The 20,194-nt window shown below is 45.6% G+C and overlaps 1 protein-coding gene across 1 annotated transcript; it reads left to right on the top strand.

Moving 5' to 3' along the window:
* The first annotated feature begins 280 nt into the window (after positions 1–280).
* LOC107396020 (calmodulin-1) lies at positions 281–19,280 on the top strand. Its single transcript, XM_015975522.3, has 6 exons — positions 281–614; positions 8,319–8,349; positions 10,612–10,755; positions 16,455–16,561; positions 18,538–18,673; positions 18,997–19,280. The coding sequence occupies exons 1-6, from the start codon at positions 417–419 to the stop codon at positions 19,023–19,025; spliced, it is 645 nt and encodes a 214-aa protein (XP_015831008.3). The 5' UTR covers positions 281–416; the 3' UTR covers positions 19,026–19,280.
* The last annotated feature ends 914 nt before the right edge of the window (positions 19,281–20,194 follow it).

Below are 20,194 nucleotides of genomic sequence, written 5' to 3'. Positions count from 1 at the left end.
CCAAGTCTTACTCTAATAGCAAATAATATCAAACCTTACTTTGTCTGTTATATATTTGTTTATTTCTAAATTTTGATGTATTTATTCTAGTGTTATCTAATTTAGAGAGGATTGGGTTCTTAAGGGTTAGACATGCTTATTAAAACTCGCACAAAACAATTTAGGTATTTTTTAAAATCTGAAATGTATTAAGAATTCAATTTTATAACGAACGTCATGTTTCAATATTGTCTTAATTGTTTGAATGCTATATTAGAAACCTAAAGAGGTGATATGGTGTCCAAGAGCCTCATATTCAGCATGTGGATTTGTCTGTGTACACTTTAATCTACTCTCGCGTGCGTTTGTGGGATTTATGAACAGAACGGATGAATTAATGACTCGTTTCTTGTCATGTAGTTAAAATGAGCTGAAGGATGCTCTCGTGCTGGGGGCGGGGCTGCTGCTGCAAGCCGGAATACGGAAATGAGTGCGGCGGAGGGATACACACACAAGCCGACCAATATACACAGTCGGCTTGTGTGTACGCCGCCGCCAGTGGAACGCCATTTGAGGGACGAGCTCACTTCCAGACTGCCTCCACGGACCGACAAGCATACAACCCGTCCGAAATGGTACGTATCGCCATTCACACGTTCGTGTAGCGTCGTCAGCGCCAAGGCGCTTTAACTTGGGAACGGCTTCGCTTTGGTAAAACACACTAAGTTGCCGTTTGTGTTAGCTCTCCGCTCATTGATACCCGCATAAGCTACAGTGAACGGAAAATGCCCGCGAAACTAGTTACGCCATTTACGTAAATCCATTTTTGTGTGGTTTTGGTGTTCTCTCAGAAAAATGTGTCCACCTTCATTCCTGGACCGTACGTGCTCCGTTACTGCGCAATTAGAGCGTTATTGTTGGCGGCACGTCGGGTCGAGCCGTGGCTTCTTGGCGGTCCCAGTTCAGATGAGGACTAGTGTCGGCACAACCAGCGGCTTTTCTGGATCATTATGGGCTCGACACACGGGAGGCGACATCGCCTCTCCTCCATTCATTTTCAATGAGACATGCGTGACAAAGCGATAATCGCGGGTCTCTCTCCTACCAAGCGAAACGCGAAAAACGTGCGTGTGAAAGTTTGCACTCGTGCACGTGTCGTGCACGTACGACCCAGCGACGCGATCCCAGAAAGTTGAAACATTTTCAACTTTTCATCGCTGTCGCTCGGACGAGGACCAATCAACGGAGGTTTCATTCACTGACCAATGAGCGGACAGGATGCTCCGCACATCTCCGAGCTAACATGGAGGAGAAGTTGATTATTATTATGTTTTATAGTAAAATCAGAAGTAAGATTTCACATAACTCTAGCAGCACCTTGTGAAACATCATATCTACCGCTTTATTAACTCTGAACCGCTTAAATAACCTTAATTCCCTCCAACCTGACACAGCCAATCAAAACAACGAAGATTCGATTTCGCCATGGAACAGAACGCGTAGACGGCTTTGCCGCTGCCGCGGGTCGCCTCCCGTGTGTCGAGCCCATTACGGTCAAATCTGGGCCGGCGAGCGTTTATGATCGGAGGCGTGTTGGCAGGAAACCTGGGTGACACGTTTTCTCTGGATACGCGTTATTCTCCAACACCGCCCTTCTCACGTGTCGCTTCTTTAATTGTGATCAGATGAAGCTGTTCCCTTTAAAGTTGCACCGTCGTTTTCTTGCCGCACCGGAAGCTGACCATATTCCGTAATTAAGAGTTTCCAGTTCCGTCTGAGCCTGTTGGAGCTGAGATGCCACACAGGGTTTATCACTGCCTGTGTGTGTGTGTGTGTGTGTGTGTGTGTGTGTGTGTGTGTGTGTGTGTGTGTGTGTGTGTGTGTGATCTATAAATCTACACTCTCATTCCAGCCTGCAGCTTTTCAGGTCTCCTCAGGCCTCGGTGAGCTGCACATACGTTTAACCTTACATATGTTGGAGCCAGAAGAACTGGAAATGATCTGGATGGGCTTCAGAGCCTGGACCTCCCCCTTCCCTCTGCTGGGATCACATAACCCCGTGTGGTGTCCGGCTACAATTGGGTTTCACGTTGCAGTGGTGTGGTAATCGGAGTGTAAAGTGGAATTGTGGCGTTCTCCTGCCCACTAGGGTCGAGGCCACGTTTGCAAGACCCCTGGCTGCTATCACTGAGGCGGAAACGGGAATAAGTAAGCAACGGTCCGCTCCTGTTATGCTGTTAGCAGGTCATGTGTAGTAACTCGGAGCACACTTGATCCTGTCCGCTAGATAATTTAAAGGTTTGGCTGTAACGTGTCCCACACTCGTAGTTTGAGAGCAGTTACATCCCAGTGATGTGGAGGATCACCTGCCACCATATGGTGGGCTAGTCCTGTTGCTCCATGTTAAGGAGCGTGGCATTGTTTACACCCTTCTGACCCAGAGGCCTCTTCGTCTTTTGTCCGGGTTCAAATGGAGGCGGTGTTCTGTGCAGCCTGACATGTCCTCTAACAGACCCAAAGCCTGGTGGTGAACAGCCCTGCCCATGAGATTCCGAAGATGGTGAATCACAGGGAGTTTCCTCTCTCTGAGAGGAAAAGATCCTGAGGAGGAGCTTGTTCTGGCTGACGGAGGGAAATGGGCTCGGTATTTGCTGCAGCACCAGAAGGCCGAGAAGCTTGGGCCTGAGCCAGGGGAGGATCCATAGCACTGAGTCACCAAACTCCACACCCTGTCCACTTGGAGAGACAGCAAGAGGAGGCAGCAAGGACCCTGCATGCCGTGACCGGGAGGGTGACCAAGGCGAGATGGGAGGAAGGGTGTTTACATCAGTGCATGGGTGGATTTCTGCCTCAGCCAGGCTCTTCTGGAATGCAAAGCAGCCATCCAGGTCCTTGAATCACGGGACAGTGATCTTTCTGCAAGAGAAGCCTTCTACTCGTGTGGAGTAAAAGGAAAGGTCGCTGTCATGAGATTGGTTTAAACTAATCTAGTCCTTATGCAACAAATAACGTTTGGAAAGTCCTCACCTCCAGACAGGCTCCCAGTGATCCAGGGGCCTCGTTGCCATATATGAGGAACATTATTGGTACACTTAAAGGGGATGGGGACTTTTGAAGCACAACTCTAATTCACATGGATGGAAAGTTGGTGTGGAGGAAGAGGAGGCGTGTGGCTCATCTTTTGGGGGCGGTGGTGGCACAGGGGTTAAGCACTCGCCCCATAATCAGAAGGTTGCAGGTTCGAGCCCCGCTCAGTTTGTTGCTGCCGTGTCCTTAGGCAAGACACTTAACCCGCCCTTCCTGCTGGTGATGGTTGGAGGGACCAGTGGCACCAGTGCTGGGCAGACTTTCCTCTGTCAGTGCGCCCCATTGTAGCTCACCCCCACCAGCGTGTGAATGACGGTGTTGTAAAGCGCCTTGGGGGGTTCTAAGAGGCGCAATGTCAAAGACAATTTACCATTTTACCATGTTTTCTGTGTTTCTCGGCTACCAAGGCTGATGAAGTCCGAGTGGTCCGTTAATCAGAAGAAAAATACACCTCACCCATATTCTCACTTTACAGCTGAAGTTGCGGGGCTGGAAGCAGGTTTTTTCCTGCATTCAAATTAGCGTGGCGGCCGCTTCCAGCTAATTTTGTGCCGCCCCAGCCTGATTTCACTCTGTCCCCAGCTATATGGAGGTTATTCTAACTGCAGTTGCAGCATTACGCCACTACAGGGCGCTGTGTCAGCAGCGGTGCACCGAAAAGCGTTACAACCGCTGCATACAAAGATCAAAAATAGCTTTTCTCGCTAGTTGGTACATATGTATGGTTGGTGCTACTGACGTCCTGATTTTCCCCCAGGCTCTTCCATATCAGAGCAGGACTGTACAGGGGTGTCTGTTTTTAAACGTAGCGCTGGTGCAACATCCTTGAATTACTATTTTCACCAGAACTTTATTTAACAAAAGTAAGTTACGTGTAAGAAAATGCTTCTTACTGGCGCACAGTGTGGTCGTCTGGATGCAGTGGAGGAAAATAAAGGAACCAACAAAGGCAGAACCGGTCCAAAGTTTGGGATCAAAAGTGCAATTACACGTAGACTGGCTAATGCTAAAGCTAACGGGTAGCAGTCTCACGATCAAGTGGCGCACAGAAAAATATATGATGGTAAAACTAAGAAAGACTAAACTCTACAAGCGGATGAAAAGTCCCCACCATCCTGTTTGTTCTGCATCCTGCAGCGCTACGGATCAGAACCGCTGCAGATACGAGTCACAGAAGTACGGCAAGTTGTTGTAGTATATAACTCACAAACCCTTCTATCTTTGAACATAATTTGAACTGGACTATTGCCAACCTGTACATAACAGACATGCCACCATTACATTGTCAGCAGCAGAAATTACATGTTATTAGCATTTCCAACACAAATGCATGTTAATGAAATGCATCATATTTTACTGGATGTATTTGCATATTATTTTGACTAAGATGAGTTATTAATACAAACCTAACATGTTACTGAAATGTAGGTTAAAAAATTTTAACTATAATTATCAGAGGGGAAAAAGGAACTAAACACCGATCTAATGCATTTTATTGAGCGTTTTATCATATTTAGCCTTTAAAAAAGTGAGGCAGTTGAACACAGAGTATGCATGTGCTGGCGTATGGTCCGGGTGGTACCACCTCTGCCTCAGTTTGAGCCAGGAAAAACTGTGGAAGTAATTGTTATTTTCATAACATTTTTATAAATAAATCCTGGTGGTGGACGGCCACTGAAAGCCTGAGTGAGTCACTAGTGGCCATCCTGGAAGCAGTTGCCAAACCAGTCCGGCGGCCTGTGTTTTCCTGTTGGCGTGACTGTAAAGCGAGCGCTGCTTTTTAGAGGTTCTGTTAGAACCTTGGATTACGCTGCTTGTTCAGGGAAGTTGAGGCCGCGGTGAGTATTATTGTACCAGACCCTGGTTTGGACTTCCTCAATTAGAAGTTGTTTTCTATTTTAAAGGTTGGAATGGAATTGTAGAGTACTTGTTCTCCTGCATCAACACACTTTCCTTCAATTCCTGTTATCCAGTGGTTTTGGATATTAAGGCGGAAGTTCAGAGTAGGCCAGTCTGCTGACTATTATTTGGGTCCAACAGGATTAATTTGCACCTCTATCAGCAATTGTGGGCGGTGGTAACTAGAAAATGATTCCTGTTAGTTGATCAGGCTAACATAGATTTATCAATTAATCTAATTGATCCACCCTTTGAAATGGTTCCTTCCCACGCTTAACAGAGACTTTTTCACACGTGCAGAACAGAGCCTGTTTGAACCAACGAACCATCATGGCTCATCACCCTTAGGCTTGTCCGTTACTCTAGGGAGAGGGGGAGACATGGCTCCCATTTGCCTGAGGTATCTTTTATTAATCTGTCACAACCTGAAAAAACAAGTCCTGAGAAGTAGGTACAACTAATAAGGTGGCTTACCTCTCCTCCTTTTTCAGAGTGACTTATTTTGCAGTACATATATCAGTTAACCTTAAGACAGCTAAACAATGTAATCATTTGTCATTTGTAAGATGGTTTCAGATCCTCCCAAAGCTCAAGCTTCTCCAGAGGGCATCACATCCTGTGATGCTTTCTTCAGTTGGTTCACTTCCTGTCTTCACCTACCTCGATTCCACTCGCACCAGCATGCTCCGGCAGGCTCCGCGTATCTTTGCTCTCAATGTGGCTTCTTCCCTTGTGTCCTCTTCTTCCTTTGTGACCTCCTTTCTTACCTTCTGTGGTTCTGGCATGTGGGAGCCCGCAACAACTGATCTGAAGCAGCCTGGACTGATCTGGAGATTGTCCCTGTCCATTGGAGTCTGTCTCTGTCCTTTATGAGTGTATATTGGATAGTTGGTGTGTCTCTTGGTGCTTGTTAGCTGAAAGTTCATGCTCTGCTTCTTGTTACCCATCAATCCGACTCAATGGTCCTTCATGTTCGGCCAAATCTGATAATAGATTTCCAGCATGGTTTATAGGGATGTCCCGATCGGATCACATGGTTTCAGACTCGGATCGGGCGTCACGTCCTGATCCGGACTCTTGATGTAGGGTTCCAATTACAGGAGATTTAACCTGGTTCTCCCGACAGGTTGCCGGGCTCCCCTGAAGGCCTCAACTTACACACCCAAAGAGGGCCCGACAAAGATCCAGTTTCTACCGATATTATATTATTTATGGACTCTGAGTAGCGGGAGCGGCAGAGCTGATTATTCATGAGCTCCAGGCACCCGCATCCTGCACATGACCTGAGTCGGTAATTCCAAGATGGCTGCTGCGGCAGAGCACTGTTGTCTGAGTGAATGGACTCCTGTCCATATTATTCTGCAACTTTGCTACATGATCTGAATCTGAATGATCTGATAGTTGTCAGGAGCAAGATCTGTTGAATAAGAGGCCACAGGAAACTGATCTGGGTGATGTTGGATGGACTAACTGAGGCCCAAGTCTACCTGGAAGTCACCTTCCTTGTCTAAGGTTTGGACTTGAGAAATACCTACTATGAATTTCTGCGATGAAAGGAACATTATATTCCACTCTACTTGAACTCATGATCAAGATCTGTTGGGGAAGAAGAAGCCACAGGGAATTGTATCTTACTAGGATGGTGTTGGCTTAAGCTAGCTTGAAACCTGGCTCTTTGGACCTATCAACGCATCACTGCAGCTAAGGCGAGATTATCTGGTACTTTGCGTAGCAGTTACTTGCTCTGTGGGGAAATATTGAAGTAAATCGAAATATCCTCACTTTGGATTGGGGGTTTGGATCTCATATTCTACTGCTACCTTGAGCACTGCGACTGTGGAAACGTGGGGAACTTAAAACAAATAGTTCCCTTGTCTTGTTCCTATGCTTTACATCTATGGCTGGAGACTGCAACTCACACTTGTTTGATGAAGTACCAGGATCAGAGTTGATCTAACAAAGACTATTCCTTGAACACGAGTCTGCAGCTTTTGACTGTGTCAGCGGTTTTCTTATGCGGTAAAGGGACTCTTGTGCAAATTCTTACGCTACATCCCCATACTGGCTCATACCGCCAAAACTAGCACGAGTGGAAAACCAGCCGAAAAAGGTCCAAGAGGGAGAAACTTGACCTCTACGTGTTAAACCAGTCCTGTTGTGAGGGTTTTGTAATTGTTGCCACTTTAGTGCACCTGTCGTTACGTCCATGAACACCAGTACATCTGAAAGTGATTAACAATGCCCTCAGCTGCTTAATCAACCAGGAAATTATCAGACAGGTTTAACTGATTTCATGCCAGGCCCAATAAAAAAGTGTTCCTTTAATTCTTGTGAGCAGTGTATGTAGCTCAAGTGTGACCCAGCAGCTTATTTACTCCCAGTATTGTTCCAGCGGTGGGTTTTTCATGGTTTCAACCTTGGCAGTGGAGAGGAACATCATATGACATCAAACGTGATTTCCTTCTTGGTTTAATGGTAGATGGCCTAAACAAACCGTGACCTTAGGGGTGACGGTGGCTGTCACAGCAGCTTGGGGGGGTTCCAAGACTCTAGAAGGCGCTATATCAAATACAGACCATTGACCATTTAAAGTCTCGAGGGACTTGGTGATCTCGCGAGTCCAGTAAAGACCGAGGAAGCCGTGCTGCTGCCAAGGCTCTCCCGGTGCGAAAAAGACTGCTTTGAAGTTCTCGAGTAAATATTTCTGCTGTCGTTACGCGTTGTTGTTGCTTCCGGTGTGAACCCGGGGTAAAGCTCAGACCGGTTGAGCATACGCGCCGAGTTTAGTGTCCGACAAGAATTAATACATTTTTATGCATTTAATCTGCTGATGAATGTCTGGATATAATTTCTCAAGAATGCTTGAAGAAAGTTGTAAATATTTACAGGAAGAAAAATATCTACACAAATAATGCATCAGAATCCAGGTCGCCCAGCCCTAACATCACCAGGAAGACCTGTGGTTAGCTGACTTGTTCTAAACGTAATGTTTTTGGACCCTGCCTCTTGAAAGAATCTGAATCGGGATCAATGGAACCAAAAATCAAAGCGAGGAATTGGAATCGGAACCAGAATGTGAATCGCTCAAATTCAAACGCTGTCCAGCCTTGCTGGTGATGCGCTCGCTACAGCTGACTGAGAGGTCAGGTGTAAGGTGCCATCAACGGCATCACCTGATGCGGTTGAAGTCGGACTTGCAGTTAAACGCCCCTTTAGAACATGTTAATGTTAATTTTGTGCAGTAAAACTATTAAAGTAAATAAGTGACACTTAACCTGGCAGTGGGTCAAACAAAGGGGTGAAACGCCGCTTTAGCCTTGTTGAGTAACGTGGGCCTTCTCTTTCGTCTACAGGCTGACCAATTAACAGAGGAACAGATCGCAGGTAAGCCACACACACATTCACCACACCCCTGAAACCAGTCCTAACCTTGTATGGTTGTTTACCGTTTACCGGTGGATTAGTTCCACCCTGACTCATTAAATGAAGTTCACAGGGGTGCAGGGTCATGCCCCTTGTGAGCTGCTCTGACGCCCCCTAGTCTCCTACCATTGGCAGGTCATCAAGACACGAGGGGAAGACTTGTTCACAGCCCCTGAGTCGGAGCTGAAACCTACAAAAACTGGTTAATTAGCTCGTGCGAAGACCCCCGAGGCCAACGCTCACTTTGCCTGCGTAGTTTTCCAGACTACCAAATGGTTGCTAAAGGGCGTGAGTTAAGCTCTTCATAAGCACACTACAGTTTCTGGAAACGTCTTCATCCACATGAAACAACGCAAAACGCTTGGTACTATTAACTTCGTAGGGTGCGTCGGTGCAGTGTACGGGGGGGGAGTCAGCTGGCCTGCCCCAACTCAGACGCGTGACGCATTACTGTTGGTCCATGGTATGGTCTCTAATGACACACAGCTCCAGGTCCTTCGGGCTTGTTGGTGGTCATGTTGGGAGGACTGGTTTGGGGTTGAACCTGTAGTGCACGCTGCTGTAGAGGAGCACGGGGTATCAGCGGCAACACTGCGCTGCAGTGTCAGCTCTGGATGACTCTATTAACCCTTTCACGGCGACGTTAGATTATGTTAAAGTCGACTTTAACCTTCGGAGACCCGAGTTTGTGTTTGTGGGATTCAAAAGAAAAAACAGTTGCAGCTATTTTACAAATTATTCCCTCATTAATGTGAACTAAACATTCCTTGGAAAGAAATGTAAATAAGAATGTTGACTTGAGAAAAGAAAAATGTTGTAAGTTAAAGCCAACCTCAGTAGCTGCTGTTATTAAAGCTACACTCCGGGGCCCAGCTAGCCCTGACCAGCGGCGCCGTTCTGAACGGGGACTAAGACCCTTTCATGTCAGTTTCCAGTGAAGGCAAATAGATTTCACTGGTGTTCAAACTCATGAATCTGCACCTGTGGACTTGGTTCTGGGACACTGGCAACTGTAGGTGTCAGCGAGTCCTCAATATTAATAAGCCTAAAACAGGATCTTAAAGTACAAGTTCACTTAGGACTAAAATAAAAAATACTGCCGTTAATAGTTTGTTTTGTCTTAATGTGGGTTTGCGGAACGTCAAATAGGACGGTACAAAACCCAATTGGGCACAACGGACACACGCTGAGAGTCGATCGCCTCGGCGGGCTTTCCCAGAATAGTGTTCAGTGGTATGTTCGAAACACTCGATGGTTTCTGGGTCCACTGCTGATGTGTCCGAAATTTGCATGAAGGAATGTAATGCAGTTACCATACATCTAAACCCCAACTAGGGGCCTGAGAACCATCTGTTTAGCTCAAATTGAGATTCATTAAAGGCACTTGGCCTCAAAATCCTGCCTCTACCATGACCTCACTCTAACCCTAACCAAGGCTGTATGACGGCACGTCTCAAAAGGTTCACACACCTATTTTAAAGCTCTGACCTCCTTTATGTTAAAAACCTGAGATGGGCCACATCCCTAGCCCCAGACCTTCAACTCTAACCATAACCTTGGTTCATAATGCATAGAAAAAAGGTCTACAGTGATCCCTCGCTACTTCGCGGTTCGTTTATCGCGGATTCACGACTTCGCAGATTTTTTCTTTGGAGACATATTCAAGGGAAATTCGCTGATTCACAGTATTTTTCACCGATTCGCGGTCTTTTTCTATGCGAAATATCAAGAAATTCCTGTTTTTTTTTTTTTCATCAATTTCATCATAAAATGCACTTTTTGTAATAAAACTATAAATAAACCAAGTAAAAAAATTCTATGTAAAGGGAGGGTTTTAAAAGTCTGAATACTGAATACGTACCTGTTAAATAAATACTGTAAATATGGTGTCCCTACTTGGCGGATTTTCACCTATCGCGGCCAGGTCTGGAACGCATCTACCGCGATAAACGAGGGATCACTGTATTAGGTTATAGATGAAACAAAATAGCCAAAACTACAAAACATCCCAATCTCCTTTACATTTCTCTTCACTCTCCCATTCCTTCTCCTGTAATCGGGAGAGGATGTAGGGGGAGCCAGGTTAAGCCTAGCCTCTGCTACCTGGTCTCTATACTCTCTCTTGCTCTCCTTCGCTCTCGCTCTCACAGATTTTATGTTGATGTGAGGGCGGCTAAGGTGCTGAAGATCTAACCTCTTGCTCTTCTCCTTCCTTTCCTGCAGAGTTTAAAGAGGCTTTCTCCTTATTCGACAAAGACGGCGACGGAACCATCACCACCAAGGAGCTTGGGACGGTCATGAGGTCGCTGGGTCAGAACCCCACAGAGGCAGAACTTCAGGATATGATTAATGAGGTGGATGCTGACGGTGAGTACTTCTTGTTTTGTCTCTGTAAAGAGGAAAGAAGCAGGCTGATGTAGTGGTAACTGCTTAGAGTAGCTGGTGTTATTTAGGTTAATGTGATCCTCTCTCCTGTAAAGACCTGTTTTAATCAACCTAGTGACCAGATCTGCAACAATAGCCCACAGAGACATCTGGAGGCTTTACGGCAGCCATTTGGGCAGATTATGAGCCTGGTGAAATGATTGGTGTGTAGGGGGGTTAAAGGTCGACCGATTACTGGTTTTTCTGTTGCCGTTGTGAGGCGGTGATGGTCAGACTGACTGCTGGTGTTGGATTTTACGTACAAATTAAAACTAGTCTTTATTCAGAACCCGTCTCTGCTGTTTCTGATCAGATTACATGCTAAACAGAAAACCAAGAGCTGCATTTGTACAGATCTTTTCTGCTCACTGTGTCATCCAAGTAAGAAACGACGTTCTTCAGCTCCGACCTCCGTGAGGAAAAGCTCTGAACACAAAACACGACCGGGGGGGTGCAGACGGAGCTGGAGTCTCTTCTCCTCAGAGGGAAACTCTCCGACTCCCACACAGGAAAATAGTTTGATTTATAAAACTGGAGCTCCTTCGCTGGCTTCGAGCAGCAGCGGGCTGCCCGCGGAGGTGCCTGGTTATAAATCTGCTCTACTAAAGAGGCTTATCGGCCGATGGTGCTAAATATCGGCCAACCGATAAGTTGGAGCATCCATTCTCCAAACATCTCTGCAGTCTTTCTGCCAGGCGTCCTAGCTGTGTCAGCGGCTGGGTCCAGCAGCAGGTGAAGCTGAGTTGCTGGTTGTCCTTCAACAGCAGAGGATGTGGGCTTGACCTCGGCTGGGCCCCGTCTGCTCATAGGGTTTGGTAATGGGACCAACATTGATCAGGAGAAATCAATCAACCACAGCTTTAGTGGAGAATTGTCTCTCCATCCTCTGTGCCACAACACACACACACACACACACACACACACACACACACACACACACTGCTAACATCCCCATGCTCATCCCCTCTTCCTCCCTTGGCTAATGCAGTCTAGGTCAGACAGCAATGAAGCTAGTAATGGAAAATAAAAGTGGTTACATAAGCTCGCTCTGCACATCCAGTCCCATCACCGCTATTTATTTACCAGTAGTAAATAAGTAGTCTTATAAACTGTGTGACGGTGGTTCTGGTAGTTTTATAAACTGTGTGATGGTGGTTCTTGTAGTTTTATAAACTGTGACAGTGGTTCTTGTAGTTTTATAAACTGTGTGATGGTGGTTCTTGTAGTTTTATAAACTGTGTGATGGTGGTTCTTGTAGTTTTATAAACTGTGTGACGTGGTTCTGGTAGTTTTATAAATTATGTGACAGTGGTTCTTGTAGTTTTATAAACTGTGACAGTGGTTCTTGTAGTTTTATAAACTGTGACGTGGTTCTTGTAGTTTTATAAACTGTGTGACAGTGGTTCTTGTAGTTTTATAAACTGTGACGGTGGTTCTTGTAGTTTTATAAACTGTGTGATGGTGGTTCTTGTAGTTTTATAAACTGTGTGATGGTGGTTCTTGTAGTTTTATAAACTGTGTGACGTGGTTCTGGTAGTTTTATAAACTATGTGACAGTGGTTCTTGTTGTTTTATAAACTGTGTGACAGTGGTTCTTGTAGTTTTATAAACTGTGACGGTGGTTCTTGTAGTTTTATAAACTGTGTGATGGTGGTTCTTGTAGTTTTATAAACTGTGTGATGGTGGTTCTTGTAGTTTTATAAACTGTGTGACGTGGTTCTTGTAGTTTTATAAACTGTGTGACGTGGTTCTTGTAGTTTTATAAACTGTGTGACGTGGTTCTTGTAGTTTTATAAACTGTGTGACGTGGTTCTTGTAGTTTTATAAACTGTGTGACGTGGTTCTTGTAGTTTTATAAACTGTCACGTGGTTCTTGTAGTTTTATAAACTGTGACAGTGGTTCTTGTAGTTTTATAAACTGTGACAGTGGTTCTTGTAGTTTTATAAACTGTGACAGTGGTTCTTGTAGTTTTATAAACTGTGTGACGGTGGTTCTTGTAGTTTTATAAACTGTGTGACGGTGGTCCTTGTAGTTTTATAAGCTGTGTGATGGTGGTTCTTGTAGTTTTATAAACTGTGTGATGGTGGTTCTTGTAGTTTTATAAACTGTCACGTCTTGTAGTTTTATAAACTGTGTGACGTGGTTCTTGTAGTTTTATAAACTGTCACGTGGTTCTTGTAGTTTTATAAGCTGTGTGATGGTGGTTCTTGTAGTTTTATAAACTGTGTGATGGTGGTTCTTGTAGTTTTATAAACTGTCACGTCTTGTAGTTTTATAAACTGTGTGACGTGGTTCTTGTAGTTTTATAAACTGTCACGTGGTTCTTGTAGTTTTATAAACTGTGTGACAGTGGTTCTTGTAGTTTTATAAACTGTGTGACAGTGGTTCTTGTAGTTTTATAAACTGTGTGACAGTGGTTCTTGTAGTTTTATAAACTGTGTGACGGTGGTTCTTGTAGTTTTATAAACTGTGTGATGGTGGTTCTTGTAGTTTTATAAACTGTGTGATGGTGGTTCTTGTAGTTTTATAAACTGTGTGACGTGGTTCTTGTAGTTTTATAAACTGTGTGACGTGGTTCTTGTAGTTTTATAAACTGTCACGTGGTTCTTGTAGTTTTATAAACTGTGTGATGGTGGTTCTTGTAGTTTTATAAACTGTGTGACGTGGTTCTTGTAGTTTTATAAACTGTCACGTGGTTCTTGTAGTTTTATAAACTGTGTGATGGTGGTTCTTGTAGTTTTATAAACTGTGTGACGTGGTTCTTGTAGTTTTATAAACTGTGTGACGTGGTTCTTGTAGTTTCATAAACTGTGTGACAGTGGTTCTTGTAGTTTTATAAACTGTGTGACAGTGGTTCTTGTAGTTTTATAAACTGTGTGACAGTGGTTCTTGTAGTTTTATAAACTGTGTGACAGTGGTTCTTGTAGTTTTATAAACTGTGTGACAGTGGTTCTTGTAGTTTTATAAGCTGTGTGATGGTGGTTATTGTAGTTTTATAAACTGTGTGATGGTGGTTCTTGTAGTTTTATAAACTGTCACGTCTTGTAGTTTTATAAACTGTGTGACAGTGGTTCTTGCAGTTTTATAAACTGTGACGGTGGTTCTTGTAGTTTTATAAGCTGTGTGATGGTGGTTCTTGTAGTTTTATAAACTGTGTGATGGTGGTTCTTGTAGTTTTATAAACTGTGACAGTGGTTCTTGTAGTTTTATAAACTGTGTGACAGTGGTTCTTGTAGTTTTATAAACTGTGTGACAGTGGTTCTTGTAGTTTTATAAACTGTGTGACAGTGGTTCTTGTAGTTTTATAAACTGTGTGACGGTGGTTCTTGTAGTTTTATAAACTGTGTGATGGTGCTTCTTGTAGTTTTATAAACTGTCACGTGGTTCTTGTAGTTTTATAAACTGTGACAGTGGTTCTTGTAGTTTTATAAACTGTGTGACAGTGGTTCTTGTAGTTTTATAAACTGTGTGACAGTGGTTCTTGTAGTTTTATAAACTGTGTGACAGTGGTTCTTGTAGTTTTATAAACTGTGTGACGGTGGTTCTTGTAGTTTTATAAGCTGTGTGATGGTGGTTCTTGTAGTTTTATAAACTGTGTGATGGTGGTTCTTGTAGTTTTATAAACTGTGACGGTGGTTCTTGTAGTTTTATAAACTGTGTGACGGTGGTTTTGTAGTTTTATAAACTGTGATGGTGGTTCTTGTAGTTTTATAAACTGTGTGACAGTGGTTCTTGTAGTTTTATAAACTGTGTGATGGTGGTTCTTGTAGTTTTATAAACTGTGACGGTGGTTCTTGTAGTTTTATAAACTGTGTGACGGTGGTTCTTGTAGTTTTATAAACTGTGACAGTGGTTCTTGTAGTTTTATAAACTGTGTGACGGTGGTTCTTGTAGTTTTATAAGCTGTGTGATGGTGGTTCTTGCAGTTTTATAAGCTGTGTGATGGTGGTTCTTGTAGTTTTATAAACTGTGTGATGGTGGTTCTTGTAGTTTTATAAACTGTGTGACGTGGTTCTTGTAGTTTTATAAACTGTGTGACGTGGTTCTGGTAGTTTTATAAACTGTGTGAGGTGGTTCTGGTAGTTTTATAAACTGTGTGACGTGGTTCTGGTAGTTTTATAAACTGTGACGTGGTTCTGGTAGTTTTATAAACTGTGACGTGGTTCTTGTAGTTTTATAAAGTGCTAATCACACGGAAGCAAACATCTCTGCTGTAAACTACATTTACTGTGCATCTTCATTCCTTTTGCTGTTTTTCAAACTGCTGATTTTTTTTCTCCTGAACTTTCCGAGGAGAAAGCGAACACAACATTAGCCGATGGCAATGGAAGCTAAACTATCAAGCTTAAGTTGTCTACCTGCTGGAGCAGATTAAGGTGACGCTGGTTCAGGACCAGCACCACTCGGAGTAACTCGGTTCAGTGTTTTCCCTCTACTTTTCCCCAAGTTTTAGTCCCTGCTCCGTTGAGGTCCTGACTAGGCTGAATCGGGCCAGCATTGCGACTGTGGCTGCAGATTGACTAGGGGGCGGAGTCACTGGTTGCTCTGGTGTTTTCTGCCTGCAGCCATTTCCTGATTCAGAGTCTGAAAAGACCCATCAGCCAGAATGTCCAGCATCAGCACCATTTTTGTGCTGAGCTGTGTTTGTGTGTAACATACAGATCACCTCGCACTGTTCACTGATCCTCGTGCTGTTTTTGTGTGAAGTAAAGATGGCGTGCTCTCACGAGCGCCGCGCTGGTGCCTCTCATGTGTAATCATACCGTCTCCCACGTTCTCTCCATCTTCCTCTGTTGCCCACTCACTTCCTCCTGCCCTCTTTCTGCTTCTTCTCTCCCTCCTTTTTATCCCTGATTCTTTGCCATCATCCATCGTCCCCACCTCCGCGCACGCACACACACACACACACACACGCACACACACAATTCCAGTGTCAGAATGTGATTGTTGCCTGTGGCAATGAGATCGCCATCTGCCCTGTCACATTGCTGCATCCATTTTAGTGACACACACACACACACACACACACACACACACACACACTCCTGTTTATCTTTCTTTGACGTGTGCTCTCATTGGTTGATCTGCCTGAGTCCCACCTCTACTGCCTACCAACCCATCACTCTCAGTGTCTACGGCCCTTTCCTCAACAAACAGACCTGTGTGGACATGTTCATGTTGTCCCTCCTGCAGATCTGCAGCTGAGCTCCTCTTAGATCTTTCTGCCGCTGAGCAGGTCGGATGCTGGTTTAATCCCGTTGTGACAACAGTTGGATATCGATCCTACCCGGAGCTAGCTTCCATTTTCTATCAGGCCACCAGGAATGATGAGGCTGTGATTCAGTACAGCACAGTGAAGTAAATGTCTAGGGTATGTAGTCCTCTGATCCTCGGGCATCTCTGAGAAGGAAACGTGTTTCTCAGCCCTGCAGTGACAGTTGATCACGGGGAGAGTCAGAAAGGCTTCTCCTCCCCAGCGATTACTCGGGCTCAGGTCTACGCTCAGGAGAGGAACCAAACAGTCCTGATGCTGCTGACACGCCTCTCATGAGCTAAAAGCTGGGCGACGTTAGCGCTGCTCATCGGTTAAGTGGTTGCCATTTTTGATGATTAAATGTGCCTCACCAATCACTCGCTCCAGGTAACGGAACCATCGACTTCCCTGAGTTTTTGACCATGATGGCAAGGAAAATGAAGGACACAGACAGCGAGGAGGAGATCCGCGAGGCTTTCCGGGTATTCGACAAGGTGAGCAAAACTTTACAAAATCACACACAACTGAGTGTTGGTATAAAGTGTCAGTGGGCTGTGGCTGGCTGGTCAGAGTTAGGCGGAAATATGCTAATTCTCCTTGGATACGGTCTTACCAGACACACCATGCCGGCAAATCGGTGTTGATGCCGGGAGATCCGGTCTTTAGGAGGGGGCGGGGTCAATGACGGCGGCTGCAGCGTGATCGTCTGTCTCTTATTTAGGGACACGGAGAAGTTGAAAGGAGAGAAAAAGAAGATAGAAGTTCTTGTTCCACTTTATTCTTTTGTTTCATGAAGATAAACTGATGTTAAATTCATCTTAAAGAGACACTTGGAGGAAGCTTTGGTCCATTTTAGGTTACAGGAGACATGTCTCCTGTCTGCTCCTCCAGAGACAGCGTGGACATGAGGGTCACACTTGGTTGCATTTGTAAAGTAAAATATTTTCTGACTCCCAGTTACTTTTATAAGACCCTGAAATAAAGTCCCATCCCATTCAGTTTATTTATGTAGCACCAAGTCACACCCAGAGCGGTCTCTGGGCCCTTCTCAAGGTAAACGTCCCACTTGAATCTACTCATCAACCCAGCCGTCAAGGAGCCCAGGGGCATCATGGAGGACGGTGACACGAGTGATAAAAGTTGACAAAGGTTTTTAATTTCTTCCATTTTTATTTTTTTCTTTTTCCAAAAGTCAAAATGAACCCAAAACGGGTCTTTGTCCAGTGATAACCAAGAGCTCGTAGACTAAAGATGTCACAGAAAATACTACAAACCACTTAAATCACTACTCTGTATCACAGTCCACATGGGAGACGACAGGCCGGAGGAACTGTTGCCCCACCGTTGATGTCCTCTAGCAGGTCAGCTGGTGCAGGGTGGAGCCAGGTTAAGCCCCAGGCTGCAGGCTTGGGCCTCTGGACAGCTCCTTAGGTGCAGCATCGAGGAGGCAACCGATGTACGAAAAGTCAACACGAATGGCTACGGCCGTAACAACGCCTAATTAGTCAAGTTACATGTGTCGGACAACCCAGCAGGTGATTAACAGGCTTCTGCAGAGCCTGATGAGCTGCTAGCGACAGTGTAGAGGAAGGGACATAAACAGATGCTGGCTCAGTATGAGCAGCTGTCTGTCGCAGCAGACGAGGGATTCGAGAGGACGGAGCAGTAGATGAAGCAGGATGCCATCATCAGAAGAGCGAGAACCATCTCTGAGGGGAACACGAGATTAATAGCACCGTTATTGGATCTAGAGGGTTGACGACCAACAGAACTCGTAAGGCAGAGAGGAAATGATCTCCATCTGTACCCAAAACCATTCTTATCTGAATCTGGTGCCCTTGGAGCCTGTGAGGCTCAAGTGAAAACTCTCCCCTTAGAAGAAATGTGGAATGGTGCCGTCGCTATGGAAACTCTTTCTCCCTATCCCAGCCTGGGCGGGACTGTGACCGGTGAAGGCCGTGGAACCGTCTCTAGGAGTCACTGTGCCCTCTAACCCATTATCTCCCTCCCCTGTCCAAACGGAGGTGATGAGCGCTGCCCCACGCGGCTACACGCACTGAAGTGATGAGAGTCCCAACCCTACCCCCCACCTAGTGGACACTCGTGTTGTGTAACGTCTGAAGTCTGTGTGCATTTCTGTCTGAGGTGTTTTTTTTTTTTTGTTTTTTTTGCTGCCCTCTCTGGGGGGGGTAACTCTGAAGTGCCTTTTTTTTCCCCTCCCCCGACTCTGTCCTCATATAAACCCTCTTGATCTATAACGGTAGCGCGACTCGGGCTGCGAATGACCACAGTCACCAATTCTTGTCATGTGTCTGTCTGATCCCAGGGTTGTGTGTACTGAGTTGAACACATCCAGGCCGTGTGGACTGGAGACGTCGCTGAAGCATTTTAGGGACGAGGTTTAGTTTTTTTGCAGCAGCTAAGTGAGACGTCAGCTGTCTGAGGTCTTTCACTCATTTGATCCATGTAGGACGGAAACGGATACATTAGTGCTGCGGAGCTGCGTCACGTCATGACGAACCTAGGAGAGAAGCTAACGGACGAGGAGGTGGACGAGATGATCAGAGAAGCAGACATCGACGGGGATGGACAGGTCAACTACGAAGGTAAAGCACACGTCTGGATCAGACCTTTTCTTTTCAAAGCTGTTATTGAACAAGAAGATAAAACCATGGAGTGTTTCTCTGAAGACCACGTAGCCACACGCTGTAGTCGTTAGTAAAAAGCTGCTCCAGGCGAGAGACGAGTGAAGAGCTGCTAGCCGGTGTCTGCGCGTCGCCGTTGACGTGATGTTTGTGGTCGGACTGGTTTAATGAGACCAACATGGACGCTGTTCTGAGCCTGCTGGTTAAAATGATGAGTGCTGCCTGGCAACTGGTGATGAACCTGATGACCTGATTCTGTCTCCCCCCCCCCCCTCTCTCTGCAGAGTTTGTACAGATGATGACTGCGAAGTGAAGCTTGCCCACCTCATCCCGCCCCTCTTAGAAGAAAAGAGAAAAACAAGAAAAAAAGTTTTACTTACCTCTTAATATTCATCCATTCGTTCATTCGTTCATTCATTCATACGGTTTCTGTATAGAAAATAACTGAATGTTCAGCTCACTGGTCCACACAGGAAAAAATAAGGTACCTGCATGAAAATGGCTGTTTCCCCAGCCCCTCCCCCAAGATCAGTTAAGTTTCAGTACCTGGCTAGTTCAAGTACCCCCCCACCCCCCAAAAAACCACCTTCAGACTGTAATAAAAGTAGCCGTGGGCAGCACGGGCAGAATATCTTGCCCTCCAGTCAGAACCTGAACACACCACCAGTAGGCACTGATTTATAAAAGGATATACTTTATTATACAATCTACTAAAACACACAAATAAACCCCAATCATAAAACCTATACTAAAATACTGTGGCCAAAGTCTCCACTCCTAAAATCACAGTCCGGCATAAGACACACAAGCAGCGGTACTTAGCTGTCACGGATGGTGTGACCCCCCTCCCCGGGGTCTGAGCTTCCAGCACCGTCCAACGCCCCGGGATGTAGCTTGCGAGGACGGCGGGTAAATCCACGAGTAAATCCACTGCCAGAGTCCGTAGCGGCAGATGTCGGCGTGGTCTTGGCACCACCTAAGCCCAGCCCTAGCTGTCTAAAGAAGGCGACCAGCCTTCCCTCCTGACGCTGGAACTCTAACCACCTGTTTGACTGTCTTCGTCGCCGGCAGCCCTAACCAGCTGCGAACGACCCCACCCCCCAAAGTCCGATGCCACAATGACAAGTCGACCACGCACACCTCTCAGTAGGTCTGTCACCCTTTTATCCTCCCTGGCCTCGTTATCCATAACGAGGACCAGCTGGTGTCCAATCACCACACCCTCGTAGCTCGGCAGCTTCCGTATTCTGTTCATCACAAGACTAAAGGTGGGCAAGCATTTGGCTGACTTCAGTTCAGTTGCCCACCCCTGGTTAATACGCCTCAGTTCTCCACCCCCCACAACAAGGACTCCTCCGTTCGTGTGCACCCCTGACGGAGAACAGGTAGATGGTTAGGAGTACCGAGTCCAGTCGCTAAGCAACTGCAGCAACAACAGAAACCATCCCGGCGCCTCCCCTGTGCTGCTGACGACCGTCTAAG

The sequence above is a fragment of the Nothobranchius furzeri genome, chromosome 2 (genome assembly GCF_043380555.1).
Source record: "Nothobranchius furzeri strain GRZ-AD chromosome 2, NfurGRZ-RIMD1, whole genome shotgun sequence".
NCBI classification, from domain to species: Eukaryota; Metazoa; Chordata; class Actinopteri; order Cyprinodontiformes; family Nothobranchiidae; genus Nothobranchius; species Nothobranchius furzeri.
This window is presented reverse-complemented; position numbering and strand designations above follow the sequence as displayed.